Genomic DNA, 19,325 nt, shown 5'->3' with positions numbered 1-19,325 from the left:
AACTTGGTCAATAAGCTTTCATGTGGGCTTGAGCCCACCATGTTGTGGACGGCCAACATGGCCCAACACCAAGCCCACCCTTTTTTTTTTTTTTTTTGCAATTCATGAAAAATTATTTTCCGAATTCCAAATTTACCCTTCGTCTTCCTCCATATGCCCACGAGTCATATTGCGAATTTCCCTTTACGCCCCTGACCTTTCTCATTATTTCCACTTCTAAATTTTTCCTAAGCAACTCATGTGCTAAACAAAATAAAATATGGCCTTGTTTGCTGTCTTCCCGCGATTGTCTTGAATTATCCGATTGCGCAAAAATGCGGGATATAACAAAGTAGAACTGGAGTCACATAAATAAGGTGGGAGGTCATAGATATACTGCTGGAGGTGAGTGAGATTGTTATGGGACCTAGTAGATCTCCTAAGAGGAGGAGGATGTGGAGAAACACTGGGAAAAGGAACTGGAGGAGTAGAGACAGTAGGTGAGGAATCGAGATGTGTAGTTTGGCAAGGAGGATCAGGAGGATAATCATGAGTAGTAGTAGGAAAATTGGGAGAAAGTGAAACAGGAGAGGATGAAGAGGCAAAAGGAAAGGAATTCTCATGAAACACAACATCCCTAGATATAAAAAAGAGTTTAGTAGATAAGTTGTACAATTTGTAGCTCTTCTTTGCCAAAGGATATCCAAGGAACACACAAGGATCAGCTCTTGGTTAGAGCTTATCCCTGTGGCATTTTGGAATAGTGGAAAAGCATAGACAACCAAAGGTCCTTAAGTGGGAATAAGAGGGAGGATGATCATACAACATTTCAAAAGGGGTTTTATCATTGGGAAGCTTGGATGGGAATCTGTTGATGAGATAAGTAGCAGTAAGTACACAAACTCCCCAAAACCTAATAGGAACTTTAGAATAAAATAGCAAGGCCCTAGAAGTTTCTAGCAGGTGCCTATGTTTTCTTTCAACCATACCATTTTGTTGAGGTGTGTATGGACAAGAGGTTTGGTATATGATCCCATGGTCAATGAAGAACTCTCTAACATGAGCCCCAAATCCTAGCTCAAGTGCATTATCACTCTTAATGGTTTGAATAGAGGTATTAAATTGTGTTTTGACCATGGCAACAAAAGCTTTGATTAAGGTGAAGGCATTGCTTTTGGATCCCGTGAGATGGGTCCAGGTAGCTCTAGTAAAGTCATCAACTATTGTGAGGAAATATTTGCACCCAGTGTAAGTAGCACTATGATATGGCCCCCAAGTATCTATATGTATAAGCTGAAAGGGAGAAGAAGATTTGATTGAACTGTCAGGAAATGGGAACCAAGATTGTCTTGCTAGGGGGTGGACTTGAAATAAGAAGGGTTGTTTGGGTGAAAACTTGCATGGAATATGACAGATTCCCTTCATCCTAACAAAAGGCATATGCCCCAATCTGTTATGCCATAGGACCTCTTTATTTATATCACAAAGAACATTACAAGCAGAACTAGAATCATTTGTAGCTACTGAAACAGGAAAAGAATTACAAAGATTATATGAACTAGAAATAGAGGGGAACTTGTTTTGTAAGGCTAAAGCTGAATATGATTGCACAAGCCAGTAGAGCCCATTCTCCAGCTTACAAAGCACTTGTGGCCTCTTCATTAAAGGGGCTTGTACAATACAGGCAATCTTGGTAAACAGAACAATGCAGTCCAATTGTTAAATGAGCTTTAAAACAGACACAAGATTGTAGTGAAAACTAGGTATATAAAGCACATGATGGAGAGTAAATGAGAGAAATTCAATGGAACCAGTACAAGTGACTTTTACTTTATACCCATTAGGAAGATTTACTAAATAAGGGCAACTAGAGGTTGGATATCAACTAAAAGGTCTTTGTTAGATGTCATGTGATCAGTGGCCCCAGAGTCTATTATCCAAATGCAATTATCTACTTTAGTGATCATGCATGAACCATAAGAGACACATTAGCTACTTTATCCGGTAAATGAGAATTACCAGCAAAGTTAGAGGATGCCCTAAGACTGGTATGAGTGTCTGAAAGGTGAGTATCCTGAAGCATGACCATGAGTTGTGCAGATTTTTTCTTGCTTAGTCTAGCAAAAACAGAAGCAAGATCAGTAGGAGGAGTGGCATGAGGTTGAACATTCTCAGAACCAGGATTCTGGACCTCAGCATTAGCAGCCACCCTCTTTCCCTTTGGGTTTGAAAACTTGAAATCAGGTGGGTAGCCATGTAGTCTAAAACACTTTGCCATCAGATGCCCAGTCCTCTTACACTATTTACAAAAAAGTGCAAACCTGTCTTCATCAAAGTTAACCCTCTGATTATAAGTCTTTGTAGGGTATGTAGATTGACTTTGATGATTAACATGAGAGTATGTAGGTTGATTTTGATGAGTAGCATGGGATTTCTTGTGAGAACTGGCATGGAAAGAGGCAGATTCATTGTTGAAGTGAGAAGGAAAGCTAATCTGTCTTTGTCTTTCATCTTGAAGGAGTACATTGTATACAGAATCAAGAGAGGGAAATGGTTTCATCATAAGCAAATTACTTCTCACCCTAACATAGGTCTCATTCAGGCCTATGAGAACTTGATACACTTTATTTTCCTTATCCTTTTTCTCAAGGCCAGGTTTTGCAGCACATGTACAATTGTTAATGTGATTGTCAGACATGAAACTAAGCTCATCCCACAATTTTTTTGAGGTTGTTAAAATAGGATGCAATGTCAAGGGATCCCTAACTAGTAGATGCTAGTTCCTTTTTAAGGTCAAAATTTTTTGTACCACTAACAGTACCATATCTCTTACTCAATTAGTTCCAGATACTTTCAGCAGTCTCAGAGTATTGCACACTCTCAACAATGTTAGGAGTCAAAGAACTGGTCAGCCAAGATATTACAAGGTTATTGCACCTACCCCACTGACTACAGTAAGGGGAATTTTCAGGTGGCCTGGTGCAAGAGCCATCTATGAACCTTATCTTATTCCTAGCTGACAATGACACTGTTACACTACGCTTCCACCCCCCAAAAACCAGTCCCTGAGAAGGGAACATGCACTAAAGACACATCAGGCACATCAAACGAGGCCAGATAGATAGGGCTAGTGTAATCTAGGGTAGAAGCATTCATAGACGAGTTCGCACTTGAAGTACCATGTCAGCGTTGAATGAAAAACAATCTTACAGATTATAATCAGAAAATATCAAAATAATGGCAAAAATCACAAATTACCACAAACTACGATTGAAATATTAGCAAGGAAAGATGTTACCCGATGGTCTTTCAGTCGAAAACCAGTATCAGCCTTTAATTTGGTCAAAAGGACCAAACAAAATGCAATTACGGCACAAATGAATAGAAATACAACGGAATACCACAATCTACACCGGAATCACGGGAAACACACCGGAAACACACCGATTATACCACAAATCAGAAGAAAAACTCTCCGAAAAACTAGAAAACGATTAGAAATCACAAACCCTAATCGATATATAGAATTTTGACGATATTTGATCGGGGTAACATCGCTCAACGGAGAATCGTGCAAACAACTAGGATCTCCGCTCTGATACCATGTTAAAATTGCGGAATACAACGAAACGGATCAAAACTAGAATTGGTTCATTGAGAGGAAACTAATATAGAGAGATAATTTTATTAATTGTGAAATGTGGCCAAGTGAATATCTGATTACAAAGGGAAGACTTATTGGTCCTTAGATACATGGGCTTTGACCCGGAAGAATAAATGAATACAATGTGGCCCATAACTAAATAATGCAGCAACTACAGTCCATCATGTTGGATCCACTACTGTATATTGTGGATATACAATATGTGGTATATCATGAACTCCAACAGGGTTGTTAAAAAAAATCTAATATGATAACTTGTAATAGAATAAAGTCCTGCTAAAATAGATTAAATTGTACGAATAATGCTAATTACACTCTTTCAGTATATAGAACTTATATCATTACGAGTTTATTAAATACTTTAAGTGTGAATAATTAAATCAGTTACGAGTGTAAAAGATTTTATATTGTCATCTTATATAAATTATTTAATCCATTACATGTAAAATGCTCAAAACTTTATAAACACATGTCAATTGCATTGACGTGAACATAAACTACCACAAAAAATTGTGGTGTGGAGTGATAAGTACTCTTTCATTCTAGAGCTCTAGGTGTGAAATTGCCTTTGGCGGAGTGCTCTATTCCTAAAGTGAAAATTTTCAAGCCAAATCTGAATTAATCAGATCTCAAAACAAATATCGAACATTCGGCGAGAAACCAAAACATAAAAGATGTGGACATAAACTTAACATGTGTTTGTTATTGTAATTCATAAAGGGGATTTTGTTTTTCCTTGTCCCTCTTACAACTGTGAAAATGTAACACCTTCCTGACACAATGTGAGAACTTAACATAATCTCATAAAATTGTACCAACTGTATCAATCAATATATCACCTAACTAAGTGGGGACAATTTTTCATTTATTATATATATATATATGACATTACTGCATTTAATCAAGGATAAAGGGTCAAATTTCTCTGAAACTATGCAAAATGGAATAGATTTGTCCTCCGTTAATAGTTGGAGTCATATATGTTTTCGCCGTTACTAGATGGGGTCAAATTTATTATTCTATATGTCTTTGATCTCGAGTTGTGTCTCGTATTTTATACTCAGATACTAGTAGCTCCAAGACTTACTCTATGTTTCGGTTATTATGGGTGGTTTGTTATATCATATATTGTTTTGTTGCTTTCGCACTTATATTAGATCGGACTCTCTTAGTATCATTTTTACTCTCATTTATTTTATCCATGTTACAAGTATGTGTGACCAAAAGGATTTGCCTGGCGAAAATAATGGCTTATTAATTGTCCTATTCCGACCTGAGTGCCAGATTTAAATCGTGAGGCAATACAAGCATTCCTAACTCTATCGACGTCTTGACAATAAAATGACGTAAAGCAAGTCACCTAACACATTATTATTACACACTATCTAGAAAAAGATAGTCGGAGTAATAAATATACGAATACCACATGATGAACGTTTACTTTGGGTACAATTGGAATATCAACTTTTCATATATTTGACCAAAAATGCATGTCAGTGTTAAAAGGTATACGAAGGTTATACTTCTTACATCCCAATTTATATAGTATGCGTTTGACATGCGATTTCATCTCATGAGAAGAAATCATGAGATGAAATCATCGTTTGGACATGCGATTTCATCTCTGATTTCATCTCATGAGATGAAATCCCAAATCATCCAAAAAGGCATGATTTGTGATTTAAAATCATGATTTCAAAAAATATAAATGTAAAATTTGACCTATACGTTTATATTTTGTAAAAAAAGACTCATAAGTTGGTAGATATATTTACCAATCATGTTTACCAACCATTTGTTTTAAATATTAATCTGCAAGTTGGTAAAATATATTTACCAATCATGTTTACCATGTGGAAGGATTATATTAAAGAGTAGTTACATTACTATTCATGTTAAATTTTCCTTTTTATTGAACTAAAGTTTGATCAATTGATGTTGCATTTTTTAGAAAGGCCTTCTAGTAGCGTATTAATTTTATTATGAACTTTGATTTACTCATTTGGTAAGATTGTATAAGAATTGACAAATTTTGATAGTTTTCACAACTTGTGGGATTTTTATGTTTATAAAAAAACTGCAACTTAGGAAATCCAAATTGCATGTTCAAACATGATTTCATCTCATGAGATGAAATCATGTCCAAACGGCTCCATAATTTTGTATTTTGAGACATTACAACATATAATTTTTTTACCACCACTATGTTGCTGTATTAACTTTTAACAATTTATACGTTTCAAATACGTTAAACTTTTGTGTGAAGATTTCTCTTTCAAAACAACTTTCAGTTATTACCTTAGGGTCGTTTGGTATGATGGATAAGCAAAAATAGCCCTGGGATAAAAATTTAGTACCGCTTTATCCCATGTTTGGTTGGAATAAAATCGCGGGATAACTAATCCCGGGATAAGTTATCCCGGGATTGTAGTGTTTTTTTATTAATATAGGGTATTCTTGCATGTACACAGGGGTGGATGTACTATTGTATGTACTAACTTTCGACGCCGAGCATAAATTTATGTATAAAAATAAATTAAAATTATAAGAATATATATATATATATATATATATAACTTTAAAATTAATATGTTTAATGTTAAAAATCTTAAAAGAATGAATCTATAAAATTTAAATTCTAGATTCACCTCTGCATATAAAGTGAAATGTCGTCATATAAATTAGGAACAACAAGAATTTTTGAGAAACTTAAATATATTGGAATTGGTTAAGATTTGTTGAATTTTAGTTAATGGTCAAATTATTCTAGATTCATGTAGGATAAACCCACTAACAAAATTAAAACACTCCATGTAATATATTTTCGGTTTTGGGCTTCAAATCGGAGAACTTTTAGCCTGCTTGTTCAAACTTTTAAAAATTTACTTATTTTGAAAAATAATTTTTATCGGAAGTATTTTTCTAACCAAAAAAATAGTTGTCCAGAGTAGGTTTTTTGTTTGACTAATTAATTTCGAAAGCACTTTTGCCAACATTGTATTGGAGGCTTGGAGCACTAGTCCGTGCTTGATCAACTTCTAATTAAAAAGTACCTCTAGAGAAAAATATTTTTTTTAGCTTCTGAGTTCAGCTTCTGCTACTACTCGAAAACATCTTTTTTGTTCTAAAAAACTAGATTAAACACCCTAACTTTCTAAAATAAGTACTGCAAAAGATATAAGTACTTTTGGTTTTTCAGAAGCTTGGCCAGGAAAAATCTTAATCATCCACCACACATCTCAAGTTGATTTCTCAAATAGTCACTCAGCTAATATGAATTGTCTTAGAAAATCACTTTTCTTTATTTTGTAATAGAAAAATGCTCTTTTATTGTCATTTCACCTTTAAAGTCACTCATCCAATTCAGGTAATATTTTCGATAAATTTTGTTGACATGGAATTTTTTCTAAGCCAACTTTTAACAAATAGAAAGCTACCCATTTTGATCACTTTATCGACTCACTTCACTAGCCAGACCCGCTAGGGATCAAATATATAGTGCACGCCAGGACCTCTGTGATGATAATAATACTTCATTAATTTTTTTCATGAACGGTGATATCAGACCAGCTTGCACGCACCTCAATTATTTTATTGAGTACCTGCTACTCATAGCACATATTCCGAATAATTCTACCCATTAAAACATAGCAAATAAGAAAAAAATCACCTACTTCATTAGTTTCTTTTAACGTAAAGTTCTGTACCTCAAAACGACGATATGATTCACCTATTAACAGAATGGTATGATATATATATATATATATATATATATATATATTCGCCACATGCATGGTACGTACATTCAGTAACATAAATGTAGATGTACAAATTTCTTAATATCACTAAATCTTCTACATCTTGTGGTCTTCCTTTTCTTTAGTTCTTGCTGTCCAAATTATTTCTTCAAGTCTTCATTGTATACGGTAAAAATCGAATATATGTTAGACCGGTGAGACCGGTGACCGAGGGAAGAAAGAGATCAACACGGGTATGGAGATTTACTTTCTGGATCGGAGGAGTGCTTGAACCGAGGAAAGGGAAGAACATCGTTTGGTCCGATTTTCCCGTAGCCGAGTTGATCATGGTCGTTCCTCCGTTTGATCGTGGCCGTTAGTCCGTTTGATCGTGGCCGTTGGACTGGGAGATCCGTTACGCGATTGCCACACGTCGATAACGTCCTGCCATGTTCAACTGTCAATCGTACGGGTGTCAGACCGTACGGCCAACCGAATCCATTTCAGAGTTTTTTCTTTATTTTTTAGTTTCTCATGTTGTATGAAGCCCATGGGGCAATACTATAAATAGGGCTCATTGCCCTACTTTTGGGGGTTGGCTTCCTCATACCAAGAACATTTTGTACTAGAAAATATATACAAATCTCTCTCTCAATATCGTATTTTGATCCGAATTCGTTGTGTTCATCTCTTAAATTTGTCCAATCAAGTAATACTCATATATTAGTAGACACATAAATCCATAGCGAATCTCTGATCATTATTTCTCTCTTCATATCATATCCGTACATATCCTTTTTCCATCCAATAGATTGAGGCTTAACCACATATCCTATACCTACTCACAAATTTAATTGATTATCCAAATTTGGGGTAAACAGTTTGGCGCCCACCGTGGGGTTAGGATAATAGTGGTCTTTGATCTTGGTCTCTATCTTACCCGTCAAAATCAAAAACATCTTTTGTTCGTCTCTGAAAAAATGGACCAAATGGCTAACAGTGGGCAATCTGGTCACGTCAACAATAACGAGATCGTGGCCGAAAATGAAGGCAGCGGGCCACGAGGATTACCGAACCCCGCTGACCCTAACCCCGTTAATTCGAGGGAGGGCCTCAACCATCAAAACACCGTGGACCAGGAGAATGCCGCCCGACCGGCCACTGACCCTTTAAATACTCACAATTCAATTACTTTGTCCCGGTCACAGGGCCGGAAAGAACCGGATACTCCGAATGATAATATTGACTTACGTTTAATTTTTGAAATGTTGCAGGAACAGAGAGTGGCGATTGCCGAACAGGGAATCGCAATAGCCCAGTTGCAAAACGGAAGAGATAAAACGACCCCGGAGAAGGCGAAGGGTGTTGCTGAACCCGGAAGAGATGAGGCACGGATGGTTGAAAGCAGTGGGTCCGGAGCTGGTTCATCCACCGAGGTTTTGAGAATGCTCGAAACGTTAGCGAAGCGGGTAGACTCGACCGAAAAAATGGTGGAAACATACAACTCTCGGGTGGGTCAAATCCCGGGGGCTCCGCCTATTTTGAAAGGGCCGAATTCAAAGAGGTACATCCAAAGGCCATTTCCTCCGAGTGCGGCTCCGAAATTGATCCCGAAGAGGTTTTAAATGACGGATATCCAAAAATATGACGGCACAACGGACCCTCACGAACACGTGACCTCATACGCCTGCGCTATAAAAGGCAATGATATGGAGGAAGATGAAATCGAATCCGTGTTGCTGAAAAAGTTCAGAGAAACTCTGTCAAAAGGAGCATTGACTTGGTACGACCATCTACCCGAGCATTCAATCACTTCTTTCGAAATGCTCGCCGATGCGTTCGTAAAAGCGCACGCCGGAGCCAAAAAGGTGCGGGCTCGGAAGGCGGATATTTTTTGTATAGCCCAAAGAGACAATGAGTTACTGCGTGAATTTGTCAACCGATTCCAAAGGGAACGAATGGAGCTCCCCCCGGTTCCGGAGGAATGGGCTGCACAAGCTTTCACAAAGGGGCTAAATGTGCTCGACGGCTTCGTTAAAATTAAAGGAAAGCTTGCTGGAATACGAGGCAGTGACATGGGCAGATGTCCATAATCGATACGAGTCGAAGATTCGGGTGGAGGATGACCAACTCGAGCTTCTCCCGGGGCCAGTAAGCATGAACAAAAGTTTTGAGAGACCAAGGAAAAATTACGAACCGGAGGCGAGGTCATCGAGGGAAAGGTATCGGCCATATTCCCATTCAGAGAAACCAAGCTTCAGGTCAGAGAAATCCAGGGTTGGCCCGAGCCATATCTCCGGTCAGGGTGATAAACGGGTCGAGCGCCCGTCGAACAGTCAAGGTCTCTCATTCAGGAGTGATGCCGGAAGCTCTGCCGGCAACAAAGATTCGCCGAGGATATCGGAGTACAACTTCAACGTCAGCACCTCGGACCTCGTATCGGCCATTGGCCGTATTCCGGATGTAAGATGGTCGAGACCTCTAAGGTCGGATCTGGGCCAGCAGAACCCGAACATGATGTGTGAATATCATGGAACCCATGGACACAGAACTAAGGATTGTCGCCAGTTAAGAGAGGAGGTAGCCCGGTTACTGAAGAATGGCCATCTCCGAGAATTGCTGAGTGAAAGAGCCAAAGGTCACTACAAGGAAAGGGAGACCCATAAGAGGGCCGAGCCAGTGGAACCCCAGCATATAATCAACATGATAATTGGGGGCACCGATACCCCACGAGGGCCGGTGATGAAACAAACCAAGGTCTCTGCTGTGCGTGAAAAGTGCGGCCGGGATTACATACCCGAGGGTTCCATCTCTTTCAGCAGCGAGGACGCAGAAGGCATCATTCAACCGCACAATGATGCATTGTTAATCTCTATTCTTATCTTTAAAACTCAAATTAAACGTATTTTGATTGACCTAGGTAGCTCGGTCAACATCATCCGGTGGAGAGTGGTCGAACAGCTAAGGCTACTCGATCAGATTGTACCGGTAGCCCGGGTACTCAGCGGGTAGAAGTTTATTGAAATAAATATCAGTTGGCATGACTGGTTCTAATGTGATGCAAAAATAATTGAGAATTCACATTATTATATATTGAAGAAATAAAAGTTTCTTCAAGAATTCTCTTGTGCTACTGCCTACTTATTCTCATGATAAATTGAACATTATACCAGCTAAAGATGGGATTGAATCCCTCAATAATTCTGGAACATAAAAAGGTGAATATGAGCCCGTTCACCTGCCATGTGGACCGTTTGCTATTATATGATTTTAATAGATGCATCTATATTATGGTCACATGTGCATTTGGTATCAACTTGCAATTTAATTTTTGCGAGGTTGTTTGCTCAAATTGTTAAATTAAGAGCATGGTTCCAAACTATGAAATTACATTGATAATGCTGGTTTATATCCAAGTTGGTTTAGCAGAAATTACATGCCTCTAATTAGTTGCTAAACAATTGATTATGAGAACAAATCTCCCAAACAGAGTTTTGGTATGAGATGTGCTATTTAATATGTAGCAGCTTATATGCATCAAGGCAACAAGGTTCACCTATTACAATTGGTTCAAGGTCAGGAACCAAGTAATTTTCATCTAAAAATGTGAATGTGCAGTATATGATTTAATTGGTCCACCATAACGCACAAAGATGGGTTCCCCAAATAAGGTTGGGGGTAAATTTAGATTTCCTAACATTAGGGGGAGATATGATAAGCAGCTGGAAAAATAAATTATAAATAATGAATTATCACTAGTATGATCCTCGTTTAAAATATAATTCAAGTTAACTGCCAGACGCATTTGCTGACCAAAGTGAAAATCATATTCCAGCTGCAAATGCTCCTACTAGAATTAAAGTCTTTGAAGGATAGAGTCTATGGCACGCCTGAAGCGTGATAGACCAATCGGTTCTAAAGGTAAATCTCCTTGAAAAAGGAGAGGAGCAAATGATCAACATGGCTGTAATAATGTGGCGAGTGCTTTAAAAGAGCATCACGATATAACACTTCATGAAACCTTCGAAAAGGTTCAAGTACCTGAAAGTGATGAAAAATGAAGAGATCTCGATAAGTTATGTCGCATTGGAACCGATCTCAAATGACTGTCGACGGTATCTTTGATATAATGTAGCGCTCAACATTATAACTGGGGACAAGGATCTTGAATTCAAAACTGTCAAGAAATGTGGACAGATAGATGATTAGCCAAATGAAAATACGCAATTCAAGTATATTTGGTTTCACGTGGTAAATATGAAATATTTTGGATCTATAGTCCAAACATTTGAAGATATAATGTCAGTGGGGTATAAAGAAACTTTTGAGCGAAAGTGAAATGAATTATTAATTCATAAGATATAAAATACGACTCGTGCCTTGTGGTATAAAGGTTTTTTCGCAAAAGTCCTGACATTATTGTATGGAGATGTGTTCTCCTGTGGTGGATGCAATGAGGTTTCATACAGTCTTGCAGTACATGAAAAACTTGAATGCATATAATGAAATATTTTCATGTCTAGCTAGACAGTGAAGTTTATATGAAAATTCTTAAAGGATTGAAAGGCCTTAAAGCGATTCCATTGAGTACCCCAATGGCTGTAAGATCGCTTAACATAAAGAAAGATCAATTTTGGATCTCACGAAAATGGTTAGAAAGTGCCATGTCTTAGTGCAATTGATGCACTACTGTATCCTGCTATTACTATCCATGAGATAATGTTTTTATTGATAGGTAGGCAAGATATAGCCTCACTTTTATTCATGGAGACATCAGGATGAATCAAATAATGATATGAATTTATTGATTCTAACCAATATTATCAAGATTTGTTGGTTATGAAATGCAGGGCATTCATATGATCTCTATAAAGTTAGATCTCAAACAAATTATATGTGAGCATGTGAGGATGCTGCCATAATATGACGTTCTACATGACAGTCGATTATAGTTATTCAAGTCTGTTAGGATATCAGCAACTTGTAAAGTAAGTCAGGAATGTATCTGGCTAAGATCAATACCTCAACACATTTTCCAATCATGTGATATTTATTTGAAGATGAAGATTCCAACAATATTATACGAATCTTTCATAACTCAATTGAAAGAATGATGTATCAAAGGAGACGAAATAAAGCTCATTTCGTCAAAGTTCAACACGATCTTCAACAGAAAGATGAAATAGATATTGAACAAATTCTGATAATATGGCGGATATGTTCACTAAGGCATTGCCAATCTCAATATTTGAGAAGCTAATACACAAGATTGGAATGCATCATTTTCGAGACATTGAGTGATGTTTTCATCGGGGGGAGTACTCCTCATTAAGAGATTACTAGTAAAATACGCGCTGCACTCTTTTTTCCTTAACTAAGGTTTTGTCCCAGTGGGTTTTCCTGGAAAGGTTTTTCACTAGATTTTTTTTTTTTTTACATGGACATCCAAGCGAGAGTGTTGTGAATAATAAATTGGTGGATGACCATGTGGGACCCTTGCACTGTGGCAAGTCATGGTGCCTTAGTTTTGCAATGTAGCAAGTCATGGTGCCCAAGTTATTCAAGGCTTATAAATAGCCTCCAACTTCAATAAGAATGGATACCTAAAAAAAAAAGGAAAGAAAACTTACTAGTATTACTTTCTATTTCTCTCTCTCCCCTATTTTTGCTACTTTAATTTATTGCACTGCTTTTATTTTATAACAGTATTCATAAACACAACATGAACACTCACCTGTTGAAACTTTTAAAAAAAAAAAATTGTGTTAAAACGTGCATCATTAAATTAATAGCTGGCAGGGACTTAGTAGCTCAATTGGTTGACTACCTGAACTTTCACCTTATTGGTGAGGGTTCAAATCCCCACATTGTAATCCCCTCTCCCATTTTCCCTTTCCCTACGCCCTATGTAATAAAAAAAACAAAAAAAACAAAAAAAAAAAAAAATTAATAGCCAGCATTGTATCCAGCCAACCATTAGGTAAGGTTTGGTTGGTGGAAAGAATTATCTTATTTTTAATACTAGTATTTTTTGAAAAAAAGTAAACACGTGCTTTAAATTATATATTATCGAGGGTAAACTAGTAATAAAATTATTTTATTTTAATTAAAAGTAAACACAAGCTTTAAATTACATACTATACATTTAAAACAAACCAATTCATACAATTCATGTATTGGTAGTCTATGTATTACAATTCATATATGACTAATCCTTGCATTATGCGGCTACAATTCAGTAAATTGCTTATACAGATAATTCATCTACTGATATGATTATTATTAAGCTAGCTCAATTGTATCTTTAATAGTTAGTTCTTGGGTTATTGAGCTACATGAATATTGACGTCTGTGTATTGGGCAAAATACGGAGAATGTAGCTGTACCAATGCAGTTAAAACACGTGTGGCATAGGGGACAAGTCATAAGATGAGTCAGCATGACTACCATCGGTGGTAGAACCATGGTACCGGAAAAAGCGCCAGGCCCGGTAAGGCATTAGAACAGCTCCGGGCGAGAGCATAACGGTCTTTCGTTACTGGTCGATTCAAGCGTTACGGACTTACAGATATGATGTAATCATGCTCTATGGCCCTCTTCATTACTCATTATTGCCATATATTTAAAGCTCATTATGGGCAGGGGCGTAATACATGGAATATGTGCCCCTAGCTCTGGAATCGGAACGACGAAGCTAGTCTAAGTCTGAAATTGCTACCTGCACCCTAGGCTTTTCCTTACTATTTACTTTATTTACGCATATTTACATTAGCTTAATACGCATATCATAATCTTATTTGTCACTTTGATCCGCGTGGCCTTGACCACGTCTATAAATTCAACTGAACCGTTTTACAGGTAAATAGTCTGAAGTTCAAATTGGCGATTATTGAGTTTCTATTGATTTGTTTATTAGTTCTGGGTTTAATTATTTTGCTGCCAACTAATAGTGAGATACTATCTACGAGTCTTGAATTGACTTGGGAAGTGAATATTCCAGATTGCAATAACCTGGGCATCAGAAACAAATTCACGATTAGGATAGACATATACCTAATTGCCTTGCTTGATTAATGAAAGAGATTTGTTAGTGTGATCTTGTTAATTATGATTCTATAGAGATATAGACATTAGGTTAACTTGATTAGGTGAGCAAGGACTCGAAAGATTCTTACGAGCAATATTAACCATGTTAATCAATAAACTAGATAAATTAAATCGTTTAGTCATCCGAGCGTATACTCAACAGGATTGTGCATAACTCTGAACACTTCTCTCATTGATTTCAACCTGAGCTTAAATGTCTATGTTAGTTCGATTGTTCTATTTAAGTCGCTTGGCAATCACCTATACTTGCATGTACATTTGAGAGCAACAATGAATGCTTATTTTTTGTTATTTTCTTATTCAAAAGTATTTATTACTGATTAATCAAAGTAAATAAGCAATACAACATGACAAAACTAAGGAATTTTTAAATCTTAGTTACAACTTCCATGAATTCTTGATCATTCTCCATTGCTTGCAAAGTCTCAGGTGAAAGACAAACTTCAATATCTACACTTCCTTCTTTTGCACCAGGAAATAAAGTAATTTTCCCATCACTTTTATTTGCCATCCCACTCCTCACACCAATTGGTTTTCCCCAACCAAAATCAGTACGATAAATACTATGCCTTGGAGTACTACCAATGGCCAATTTAGTATTCCCCCCATATACTGAACCCTTACTGATTAAACTTGGATTTTCAACCCAACCTTTGTACATTTGCACCACTTCTTCAGAATTTTGAGAAACAACCATCTTGTTCATTTGCATTGCAGCCCATCCTAATCCATTTTCCAGCAACTCCTCTGCAGTTGTCTTTACTTGCTTGAAATGAAGTGCATTTCCAAAATACCCTTCTGGAAGAGGAGGATTTAGCCTCGATCTTGTACCTGTTGAAAACATAATTAAGTACTCCTTATGTCTCGACTCATATGATATTGTCTTATACTCCCTCCGTCTCATAATAAGTGTCACCTTAGTCAAAAAAATTTATCCCATAATAAGTGTCATCTTAGAAAACCAATACATAAATTGGCTAGTTTTTCCAACTCTACCCTTAGACAAAAACTTACAAGTTAAAACAACATTTACACGATGATTGGAAAAGTCACATAATAACTTGGTATTAGTCAAAAGGATTACTACTTTTGCAAGCTCTACTCAAGAGGAAAAAGTTATTTATTTTTATTATATAGAGGTAATTTAGTAAACTTCATATTGTATTATTGGTTTCTTAATATGCGTATTTTTGACTAAAATGACACTTATTATGGGACGGAGAAAGTATCTTTAGAATGTGCAGAAAATAATGATAAATTTCTATTGTTATTTTACACTATAAATTTAAAAAAAAAAAAAACTTTTTCTTAAACACAATCTCTAGTCAAACACCATCTCATACAGTGAATGGTGGGATTAAAAAAGTGTATTATCACTAAAAGCTTAAACTTTATTAAGATTAGATAGTTGCACGATTCAACATTGTCTCACAACGGTCTGCGGTCCTCGACTCAAACCTAACTGCGGGCACTAATTATTAAGAATAAAAAAAGAAAAGGATAATAAGTCCAACCTGCACGCACGTGATATGACGCGTGAAAGACATAATGAAATAATTAAAAGTACATTTTCCTCTAACAGTTACACTTTTAAATATACCGGTCATTAGGGCTGTTCACGATTTTGGTTAAAATCAAAATCAAACCGAAAATTTAATCAAACCGAATAAAAAAATCAACATTTGATTTGGTTTGGTTTAATTTGGTTTTAAATTTTAAAAACCGATAATATTTGGTTTGGTTATGATTATATTAAAAAACAATCGAATAAATAACCGAATCAAACCGATAAATTATATGCATAAAATTTATAATTATTTATATTTATAATATTAGTTTTTCATAAATAATTATAAGTATTTTATACCTTTTAATCATTAATTTGATTTTTGGTCTATTTATTTCACATGATTGTTTAATGTCCATGTTTTTAAGAATAGTCTAAGCCCATGTGTTTAAGTCTTTTAACTCTTTAAGTGTTAAGTGTAAACCTACTAACAGAAGCTCACGTTAGAGTCTAATGTCTTTAACTTAAATTTTTAGCCTTTCTTTGTCAGCCATTTGATTTTAGGTTGTTTCTTCTTTTTTTTTCTCGAATTTATACCTTTCTTTTTTCTTGTCTGATGGGTCCTAAACTTCTAATATTTTTCATATGAAAAGGACAGAGGTTGTAGATTTGGAGGTTCCTATAGAAGATACTTCAGTAACATCAGCATTTGCTGCAACTCAAGCACATGGTAATGCCCTGATACTTCTTCCGTGGGTAATCCTCCTAAAAGGCAGAAAAAAAACAACTCTTTGTAGTTGAGACCCTAGCCCTGGGGATAATGATAGAAAAACATCTGAAGTTTGGGATCATACACAAAGTGTTTTTAATAAAATAGGAGAATTGAGGACAAATGCAAGTATTGCCCCAAAGTTTGGGATCATTACACAAAGTGTTTTTAATAAAATAGGAGAATTGAGGACAAATGCAAGTATTGCCCCAAAGTTTGGGATCATTACACAAAGTGTTTTTAATAAAATGGGAGAATTGAGGACAAAATGCAAGTATTGCCCCAAAGTTTGGGATCATTACACAAAGTTTTTTTATTTTATATATTTTCATTTTAATTTAAGGTAGTCTTTATGTTTAATTAATATGTATGTTTGTAACAACAACTAAAAGCTCCTATGCTCTACTTTATTTCCAGGTATGTGTATTAAGATGACAAAAATGGTGCAGCCACTACTTAGTTAGTTTTTAGCTATATATGTAATAGTTTAGCAACTTTGGGTAACTTGAGTATGACACTATCACTAATAGTAAAAATATTTTTATGATGTATGTTCCACCTTAAACGATAAATAAAAGTTATCGTTTGAACAAAAAAAAAAGACATGTTTTTTTCAACTTTTTAATGTTTTACTGATAAGTCACATGGCTGCTAGTCATAAACCGAAAAATCCAACCAAACCGACAATAACCAAACCGGTGATTATTATTTTATTTAGTTTGGTTATGGTTTTAGACATTTAAAAACCGACTAAATTGGTTTGATTATGATTTTAATGAATAACCGATCCAAACCGAACCATGAACACCCCTAGTGGTCATACGAATCATGATATCAGAACAGAACAAATAGAGGTGGTAAGTTTGAATCTCACCGATATGTGAAAAAAGACATCTAAGCTACTTCAAAATATAATTAAGTAATTAAAAATGTACTCACCTATGATAAGGGTGATGACGACTTCTTCCTCAGCATCAAGTCTGCGACAACGAGTAACTGAGCGCCACAAATGAGCCAAGTGAGCTTGCAAAGAAGAAATAGATTTAGTGCCCATTTCAGAATTTGCTTTTTCTTTGAGTTTAGCTATATTTTCTTTACTAAGATGAAAAATCCTCTCCACCAATGTTGGAACTTCAGTTTTTTCAAACAATTTTTCATCATCCAACTTCAGGGGAAGATGAATGGGAACATCCATTTTCTCAGGAAAATAACGTTCTAAAACTGGGAACTTGGAAATAACTTCGTACCCACGAGAAATTTCGGACCAAGAATTCAAGAAATGCCAAAAAGAAGTCCCATCTACTAAGCCATGATTCATGGTGCACCCAATAAAGTACCCATCAACAAGTTCTGTTACTTGTACACCAAGTAAAGGCTTAGTAACACATTCAATATTAAGAACATTATTGAGCGGAAACAGTGTTATTAAAGTTGATGAAGAAAGAATTGCAGATACAGTTAATTTTGGACTAACAGCGTGGGTGAATTCCACGCCAGCGTTGTTACAGTTTATGAAGAAAGAAACCGTGTCATCGTCAGCATTTTTAACAGTTGAATAACGGCCGGCTAACGGAGGAAAAAAGTGTAAAGTGTGAGAAAGGGATGTTTTTAAGGGGTCAATGAATGTTGATTTGATGACAAGGGTGTTTTCTTCTTCTTTTGGTTTGTAAAATAGGAGACCTTTTTGGACAGTGTTAAGAAGGAGGAATTGTAAATCCCATGGTGTCATATCAATTTTAGAAACTTTAGGAGTGTTGTTGTCACAGATTGATTCATTTGATGTTGATCTGACTAAACATGTGGAGATGATTTGAACTTCTTCCATCTCAATGAAAAAGATTTGAGGAAGAATGAGAAAGGGTTTTGGCTGGGGTGGTGTGGAAGAGTTATTGTGATTCCTTATATACACTCAAAAGTGTTGAAAACTTCTGGCTAAATACGTCGATTATCTCTTAGTTTTTTTAGTAAATTTTATTTAGAAACTCAAACTATAACATGTTTCAATTGAATAACTGAACACGCGACAAAGTGTTCTTATATTAGACATTGCATGTGCATATTTTTGAAAAAGTTTTTGCGTGTATTCTCAAGTGTTCAATATGTAGGTAAGTTCATCACATAAAATATGTCCTGTCCTTTAACTATATATGCATCAGCATCAATTGAATAGGTCTGAAATTTACAGCTTATTGAGGCTAATTGCATAAAAGAGAAAGTGATATATTTTAAATGATTAACTTATCTACGTAATGAGCGCTTGAGAACATGTAAAGAAACTTTTTCAAAGTTTTGAGGCAGAAGTGTCGAATAGGAACATGTTATCTTGTGTTCAGGTACTCAATTGGAACAGATTATAATTCAAGGATATAAATAAAATTTACTAGCAAGTTTAAGAGGCTTTTAAAGTATTGTGCCAAGATTTTAAGACAAGATTTAAGTTAGTACTTACATTGATGGCAGTGGCGGAGCTTTCAGGTAAAGAGGGTTTACAAAAAATGAAAAAAGAAAAAAAAAGGAGCATCTATTATTAAATGTAACTTAACTTGGAACAATATATATATA

The 19,325-nt window shown here is 35.9% G+C and overlaps 1 protein-coding gene across 1 annotated transcript; it reads right to left on the bottom strand.

Moving 5' to 3' along the window:
• Positions 1 to 14,771: 14,771 nt before the first annotated feature.
• LOC132612040 (uncharacterized acetyltransferase At3g50280-like) lies at positions 14,772 to 18,750 on the bottom strand. The gene is made up of 2 exons (XM_060326387.1): positions 17,703 to 18,750; positions 14,772 to 15,318 (listed from the first exon to the last, which is right to left on the bottom strand). The coding sequence occupies exons 1-2, from the start codon at positions 18,586 to 18,588 to the stop codon at positions 14,855 to 14,857; spliced, it is 1,350 nt and encodes a 449-aa protein (XP_060182370.1). The 5' UTR covers positions 18,589 to 18,750; the 3' UTR covers positions 14,772 to 14,854.
• Positions 18,751 to 19,325: the final 575 nt, after the last annotated feature.

Source organism: Lycium barbarum, chromosome 9, assembly GCF_019175385.1.
Source record: "Lycium barbarum isolate Lr01 chromosome 9, ASM1917538v2, whole genome shotgun sequence".
In the NCBI taxonomy this organism is placed as follows: domain Eukaryota; kingdom Viridiplantae; phylum Streptophyta; class Magnoliopsida; order Solanales; family Solanaceae; genus Lycium; species Lycium barbarum.
The sequence above is the reverse complement of the archived record's forward strand: the minus strand, read 5'-3'. Positions and strand labels throughout refer to the sequence as shown.